The sequence below is a fragment of the Oryzias melastigma genome, linkage group LG7 (genome assembly GCF_002922805.2).
Source record: "Oryzias melastigma strain HK-1 linkage group LG7, ASM292280v2, whole genome shotgun sequence".
In the NCBI taxonomy this organism is placed as follows: domain Eukaryota; kingdom Metazoa; phylum Chordata; class Actinopteri; order Beloniformes; family Adrianichthyidae; genus Oryzias; species Oryzias melastigma.
This window is the reverse complement of record NC_050518.1, coordinates 16,918,592-16,927,007: the sequence shown is the minus strand read 5'-3', so window position 1 is coordinate 16,927,007 and position 8,416 is coordinate 16,918,592. Positions and strand designations below refer to the sequence as shown.

The 8,416-nt window shown below is 38.8% G+C and overlaps 1 protein-coding gene across 10 annotated transcripts in view; it reads left to right on the top strand.

The window, feature by feature from the left end:
• The window catches only part of LOC112159226 (RAP1 GTPase activating protein), a 48,927-nt gene that overhangs the window by 24,409 nt on the left and 16,102 nt on the right, over nt 1–8,416 (top strand). For 7 of the 10 annotated variants that reach the window (XM_036212824.1, XM_024293157.2, XM_024293162.2 and 4 more), the window contains exons 3-5: nt 2,853–2,946; nt 6,361–6,408; nt 7,504–7,539. In XM_036212824.1, the coding sequence (XP_036068717.1) occupies nt 2,853–2,946; nt 6,361–6,408; nt 7,504–7,539 (178 nt within the window). Of the gene's footprint in view, nt 1–709; nt 1,441–2,852; nt 2,947–6,360; nt 6,409–7,503; nt 7,540–8,416 lie in introns of those variants that run through there. The other 3 variants (XM_024293163.2, XM_024293165.2, XM_024293159.2) reach the window with 3 other exon arrangements.

The following is an 8,416-nucleotide window of genomic DNA, read 5'->3' as shown; positions in this document are numbered from 1 at the left end:
AGCTGAGAGTCAAAAGGTGAAAAGAAGAAGGGGATAATGGGAGGGAAATTTCAGAGGGCAAGGTGTTCGCGCGTCATTTCTCCAGGGCTAACAGGACAGGAATCCCTGGCGATGAGGGTCAACCGGAAGGGATTAAACTCCGGGATTGTCCAGAGGACACTGATGCAGAGAGGAGGCTATCAATTTAAAACCAACTGTCATCCAACAGAGATAAACATAAAGCTCAACGTGACTAAGCTATTATTCTGCTCAGATTTTTTTTTTTTTTTTCAATTTCTACTTCAATTTAACTGTAAATATAAAAAAAAATATTTGGTCAGAAAAAAACGGGAGTGCCGGTAATGAGCTCTTTTGCAGAAAAAAAAGAAAGTTTATAACTTCTTTATTTAAAGATTAGCAAGAAAAAAAGGGATTTCAATATTAAACGCAGCCAGTGAACAAATCTTTGGATATTTCTAAAGTTTGCTCCAGTTTTATTATCAAGATTTCATCTTTTTTTTTTAAGTCGGATGATGATTGTTTGTTTTTAATGCACCACTCGTAATAGAACAATATGGAGTTGAGCTGTAATCCCTTGTTATCTCCTCATGTCTGACACACACACACAGTGCAGGTACTGACTACAAGTGTGTGTTTAGCGAGAAAAGGCACCACTGGTGATGTGAGTCAGGGGTCTGCTGGGAATTGTGGATGTCAGATTAGTGAAGGAAACACAACACACTCACGGGGGATTTGATGAGACACATTACAGTAATTAAAAACCGTTCCACTCCGCCTTTCTCATCCTGCAAAATGAGCTTCATGAACAAGCGTTGTAGCCTGATTCTGGACATAATCACCTTGTTCAGGTCGCGTTGTCGTGAACATGAATGTGCATGTTTTCTCTTGTATGTAAGTGATACCGGTTGCCACAGCAACAGCCCTAGCTGTTTGAGAGATTGTAGGGATTGTGGACAGCCCCCTTTGCCCTAATAATCCCTGCTTTCTCTGTCAGGGCGGTGGCCTTTGTATAAAATATAGTTGGGGGAGGGAGGGCAGGTTTTTCTGCTTTCCAGAGGGGTTAAAGGTGATGGAGATGAAGAGCGGGTTTCATATTTAAAGCATGTAAGAACAACGCAGGAGAAACAGAGGAAGGAAAGAGAGAAAGTGACAACTTAATGGTATACATGTGAGGGAGAGAGAAAGGGAGCAGTGGAGTGGGAGGAGGTGGAGGGAGGAGAATCAGAGAGGATGCTCACTGGAAGCGTGCTGCAGTCGGAAGAGCTGAGAGTGAGGCCAGCAGGTGAACGACAGATGAGGAGCAGCGAGTGAGCAGAGTGGAGCTGCTGGAGAGGCAGAGGAGATAAGTGAGTGAAGGGAGGGGAAGAGGAGACTGTGAGTCATCTGCAGAAACCTCAGAACAGGTCGCTGTCCGGACTTCCCAGGGAGAGCCCAGTTTAAGTAAGTTTTCCCACCCTGGACATCCGGTTGAACTGATGCAGCTTCTTCTTCCTGCAGATTGTTGTGGTACACTTCAAACCAGCTGGGCTGGGTTATGTAATTTGTTGTGGCGTTGGGATGAAGCTTTCTGCAAGCTGATCTATGTGAGGGCTTGAGTTGTAACACTAGCACAGGTGTGTGTGTTGCACTGTTTGTGTATCTCCTTACTCTTATGCAAAGTGTTACTTTTTCACTAAATTGCTGTGATTTTGTTTCTCTCATCACAAGTCAAAGGGCTCAAATCTTCTTGGAGCCAACTGTCACAGATGAAAGCATTCCTTCCACTTCTTTGCTGCATCTTTCATGCGCGAGCGTCTCAGTTCTGCACCGGTTTTTGGAGCGTCAGCTCTAATTGAGAGTTGGGGGCAGCTGATGCCCAGTTGTGTTGTCTTGAGGGAGAGCGGCTGCTGGAAGTGCTACACTCGTCACTAAAAGGCTAATTTTTTTAAAAGAACTGTTCCTCTTTTCATTTGGGCACTGCAGGACGTGTCTTGATTGGAGATTCATTGGTTGTGTAATAGCTGTATGTTAATGATTCATGCTCTCCTTTTCTTCACCTACATTTGTGTCTGAGTGCACTCAGCAGACACAGATTTACATCCTGGTTGAAGTCCTTCTTGAGGGTTGATTCTCTTATCTAGAGCTTGATTTTTCCTCTGAAATTTATAGCGATGCTACTGCTAATTATTGGTGCGTTTTTTTGGTTTTGGACTAAATTCAGAACTTGTGATGCCTTTTGGCTGCCTCGTTGAATCACACTTCACACAGGATACAAAAATTAATTAAGGAAATGTTGGACTTTAATAATAAATGAAGTCACAGAGTTAATTGAAAAAGCAAACATTTTTATGAGATATTGAGTTTAAAGCAAAATGTGCTCCACAGACGAATTAAATAAGATTTTCTTGGTCTTATGATGAGTATTAAGCTTTTTTATGAAGTGTTTGAGTCACTGCTTTGTATATTGAAAGAACTGAAGATATGACACAAACAGGTATGGTTTACAATCATTTGAGAGTGTGTTTTTAAATTAAATTAGCAAAGAAATAATGTAATTTGTACCAGGGAGGCAGACTTTAATGGATGCTATTCAGATATGGTTAAAAGTAATAGAAAGACCTTTAGAGCATATTACCCTGATTAAAACAGGATTTTTGTGGGACTTTCATAATAAATTAAAGGTCAAGTTGGAGCGGGCTTCAATTAAAGAAGAATACATCAGCCCCTAGCAGTGCTGTGGACACAAGTCAACACAAACGCATTTTTTTTATCTCCCAAAAGACCACTAACCTTCTTTGTGGCATTACCTTTTGCTCGATCTCAAACTGTGACCTTTTCTGACTGAATCTTCTCCTGCATCTGTCTGATTGTAGGAAACAAGATGGGAGTGACACCCGACTTTCTGCCACACTAGAGGCCCAGCCGCTCCAGCCAACACCCAACCACAGCAGCTCGCCGTTCCACAAGGTGAGAAGACAAAAAAATGCCCCCTTTCGTTGTCTGATTATTGAGCATATTTGAGGAACTTCCCTCCTCATTCTATCTCTTCTGCTTAAGTCTTAACACACTTGCTATCATTTTTTAATGTCAGAAATGATTAGACTCATTGTGTGTGCCTGCAGTATTACTTCACGTTTTGTTCTATTGTTTTAGTAGTGTAATTAGGGCGCACAAAGCCCAGTCACTGGAATCATCATGTCTGACTGATTCAATTAATTCAAGTCTATTTTTGCCAGGAAGTAGTCATTCTGATTTTGACAACTTTTTCAAGCTGAGACTGACAAGTGGATCTTCAATGAAGCTTTCAAATCCCAGCTTGACTCAGTTTTTGTCATTTTCAGAATACAAAACAACCTCCTTCAACTGTTTCGTCATCATGTTTTACAACAATAGACTTCCAGTGATTAATTTTTTTCCTTTCTTACTGTTTGAGGATTTAAAAAAAGGCTTAACATTCCAAATGTGACGGCTGTTGGAACTTCAAAATTTAAGAAAATGTGATGCTTGAGATGACCTGAAATCACAAAAAGGTCACTGTGAATCAGAAACCAAAAGCAGGAGAAAGAATAAATCTATTTTCAGCATCAGGGCTTCAAGCTAATCTATCACACATTTAAAATCCTCAAGCTTAGCTTTTTGTGTGTCTTTAAACGGGTATTTGATGTGGAAAAACCTGCCAAGGATATTTTAGGAACATAGAAATGGAACAGATTTTAGCTCTGTGTGGTGATCAAAAGCTCCAACAATCTCTGTCGTGTCAGACTGGTTTCATACACACTCTCACACTTTAGAATAAGCTTACATTTTTCCCAACCTGGCTTAATCTGTGGAAAGCAGAGGTAGTGAAAGGGATTAAGGGAGAGGAAATATAGAGGCTGGGCTGTTTAACCGTCACTCCTGATCTCTGCAACAGCTGTAGGTACCTTGCACCTACTAGTTTCTAGAAAAGATTATACTGGTACACACCAATAGTGACTTTTTCTTGTTTTCCCCCCTCATAGAGCATCATGAACCTCAAACAGAAGAATAAACTGTAAAGTAACTTTGCTTTTTTGTAACTAATCAATTGTAAAGGGCAGGGGTCTAGACTCTTCAACACTTAAAGACCCATTTAGGTCAATTTTTCATTAATAACAACCCAGTAGGAGCAACAAAGTCTTATTTCATCCTTTAGTAAAATAAGACACAAATTTGTATCTATGATATTGATACAAATGTGATGAATTCAGATGAAGTTTTGTTTTTTTGTCCATAAATAAAACATAAGGAGAAAAAAGCAGATTTTCAAACTATGAAATAGTTTATAACTTTTCACAGAGGCTCAGATGATTTCCTTTCAAAATAAAAGACCCTCTGTGCCACATAGTATTACTTACTGACCTCAAATTGATTTTCTGTAGCAAACGGCACTCAAAAATGTGTCCAATATTTTGATTTTGGTAAACCTTGAAGCTGCATCACGTGATGGATTGTTGGAGCATTATGGGTACTGTAGTCAGGAGCCAGGATGGAATGACGTTCAGTGAGTTTTGATAAGTTTATGAGTTTTTACTCCACAAACTTTTTTGTTTTTCTTGATGAACCTTTTTAAAATTAAAAACATAATTTTATAACCAAAGACCTACAATTGGGAGGGAGCACATGTGGTCTCATCTCCAAATTACCAAACCAGGAAAAACTAGTGTTTAATTTTATAATTGTAGATATTTCTGGGAAATCATTGCTAGAATGTAAGGCTTTTTAAAGTTGAATAAGCAGTTTATGCAACTTCTAATTTAAAAATATTTGATGAACATGTGAAATTAGTACTCAGACCAGGGGTCTGCAACCTTAAACACTTATCCAGCCATTGAGGTCGGATCTCTCACAGACAACGACCCAGTAGGAGCCACAGATCTAACTTCATCCTTTAGAAAAATTGGATACTGATTTCTATTTATGTTATTGTTATTATGATACATGTAAATGGAGTTTTGTTTTTTTGGAATAAATAAAGCATCAACATTAAAAGAAAATAGCCTTTTAATTACTTTTTAATAACTTCCTTTCAAAATAAGGGCACCTAATGTCACAAGGGTCATCTTAATGCACCAAATGTATCGTAGGTAGTATAATGTCAGCAGTGATTTATTTAAAAAAAAAAAGTGTTTATTTTACTTTTTGTGGTGCGTCTCAGTGAGAAATGTGTAAATCTAACTAACCAAAATCAAATCAGAGCTAATTAAGTTAACCTCACTGTATTTTTTCAAACCATATGGTGCACCTCAAAACTTTGAATTTGTTGAAAAAAAAGAAAATGTGCTATATAATAAGGTTCACCTTAATTCTGGTTGTACTAACTGACCTCAAATAGTTTTTTTTGTAGTAAAAGTTGCTAAAAAATCTGTCAAATTGTAGTAAATGAACTTGTGATTCACTTACTTTATCAAATTTAAACTTATTATTTTTCTTTAAATATTTTTGTTGTAAAATCAGCTTCTTTTACTGAGTTTATCCCCATGCGAGTGGGGAAATTTATGCAGATCTTTGCAGTTTTTCCTTCCAAAAATGAAAAAGAAATGAGCTTTGATCAGCTAAAATCACACCCACTGTGCAATTGATATAAATATACTTTTTGGATTCATGTCACGGAGCTGCTTGTTCTTTTTATACTTTATGAGGACCCAAGTTAGCAGCTGACAGGTCTGGAGTGCAGAGGAGGTGTTGTTCATTTCATTTGTCCGTTGTCATAATGACCGTCCTATTAGTGTTCATAATGAAAGGTCTCTGCGCCAACACCTGCTCTTTGTGCTAGTCATGCTCTCTGGGGATCTCCACGCTTCTTCCACTTTTGTCATCTCTGTGCAAAACAACCCCACAAGGAAATGTCTTATTTCTTTTTGCTTCCATGTTTTTGTTTGTTTGTGATCATTGAATGTCATTTGAAGATGATTGTTTTTGCACAGGTGCATGAGACAAGAAGAGTTGGCTTTAGTCTGTGACAGGCGGCACATGTAGTGATCGGGAGAGAGGAGGCTGACTTGCATGCGTTTCCTCCTGCAGTAAAGAGAGTGATAGAGGAGGGCTCATCAAAAGAAGACACCTCTCACCTTCAAGCTAGAGCAGCTGGCTTTGCATTGCAACCTGAGACACACGCTTTCTGATAACCGTGTGCTTGCAGCGTGCGGCGATAGAGTCTGGATCTTTGCTTCCATCTGCTTTCTTTCTTTTTTTTTTTTTTTTTGAAGGTTGTAGCTTTGTTCCACCTGTCTGTCGCTGGAGGAAAAGCTGCAGCACTCATGGAGATTTGAATCTAAAACTTAGAAAATGCGCAAATTGTTTTGAAGCTGCAGGATTTTTATTCACAAAAAGTTAACTATGGCTAAACATCTTGTCAAACAGCACTCTGCTCCAGCGTCCACAAAGACTCACTGGAAGAAACCCAGCACTGTAAGTACTTTCACTTAGAGAGACAGAAAAAACACATTTCAATTGGCTGTAAGTCTAAAACTACATTTCAGATTTTTGGTCACTTGAGCTAAATTGTGTTTTATGTGAACTAATCTAAAATACTAAATCCAATGTGAACCAAAAGATGATACGACACTTTTTTCCCCATCCTTTGGTCAGAGCTCGGCTTATTTACTTTTAGGGTTTGTGGCAGACTATTGTTTGCTCATGGTGGAGGACTTTACTCATACTCACACAGAGAGCTAAGACATGATTGCTGTGTACACAAAGTGTTTGTTTCAGGCTTTACAGGCTGAACCTTTCAGTTCTCGCTTAACTACCTCGGACAGATACGTCCACGATCTGTTTGTCATCCTCCATTTTCTGCTGTATGTGCTAAAGTCGTGCTTTGCAGACGAGTTCAACGTTCTATCCAATCATTTAGGAAGAGGCATGCTGGAGTTGTGGTTTCATTTAATGTAATTTTCAGATCAAATCTTAAGCATTCAGACATGATATTTGAATGATTTAATCAGATTGTAAGTATAAGGAGAAAATAAAGGTATTTAATTAGCTGATAAACAAATCTTTTACACCTTAATTGTTGCTGAAATGGCTAAAAGTGATAGAATATGGCTGGGAAATATTGTCAGGTGCAGTATCTATGTTTAGTTTGTGCTAAATGACTTCGAAGAAACTCTGTGGACCCTTGTTTATGGGTGAACAAGTTTACTTTTGAGCTTTCGCACAATTCTGTGTGAAAAGTATTCAACATTTTTGACATTTCTAGTGCAGTTACATGAAAGCAAATTTCATCTGAAAGACTTGCACGTAAATGACTGTATTACAGATGTGGGATGCCCCCTCTATGGAGACATTTTTTGAGCGTTTTCTGCTAAAATGATCGACATGTTCACACCCACACAGCAAGAAAGTGAGGACAGTGTTTGGAGGACTGATTTTTTTTATTTTTCTGTCACTGGATTGAGTTTAATGCTACCCAGACATGTTGACAAAGCTCAGTGACTCCTGCAGAAATAAACAAGCCTTCACACTCATCAAATGAACTCAGAAAATGTCATCTCCTCTCCCCAGACCACAGAATTATTTGAAATGATTGAAAAGATGCAGGTAAGATGATGCATCGATTTTTGTTTTATTGTCTCGCCTCACTAACCACTTGGCATCTCTTTCTAATTCTGCAGCACCTTTCCTCAGCTGCAATATTTCTTATCTGTGTGTACTTTAGAAGGATATTGAGTCTTGTCGTTTCACAGGCGTGATGCCAGAGCAATCCGTTTTTTTAGTGCCTCTCCTGATGTTGTGTTCGAAACACAGGCTGACAGCACTGTAAGCTTATTATCTCACTTCAAAAGCCATCTCTTGGTTTCTGAAGACTCTGGAAGGATGTTTTATTTAATCCCTCACATAAGAGGCTAAGAGTTTTCTCAGAGAATGATGCAGCTTATCAAAGCACATGATGTGCATGCGCCTCTGTGTTTACAGTTTGTGATGTACTGATGGCACATTTAGTCAAATGTTTTCCAAATGATCAAAACCGTTGCAGGAAAACTTTCAGTGGCTTCAACGACTCTCATATCCTGCAGTGGGTTTGGTCTCAATAGAATGTTTCTTTATCCCACAATTTGCATTGATGAGATTCTCCATCTCCCTTGAAGGCAGGCGCCATCATCTGGCCAAACATCACTTCATTTCTTTCTCTGCATCGCGTTTTACCTTTTTCTGCCCCACAAACACACCTCAGGTGACGTGGCAAGGAAAAGTTCCACTAAAATCTGCATAATTGCAATCTCTTTGCTCTAATACTTATACTGACTGTATGTTCTTTGCTGTTTATTTGTTTCCCCTCCCCATGCAGGCTTTTTCAGCTGTCCCACGTTGACTTTGCTTTGTTGTGGGCAGAATACCTTAAGAGAAATCTGTGATGTTATGTAACAAGTTTGATCATATTCTCTGCTTTTTTAGGTCATGTTTATCTCGCTGCACT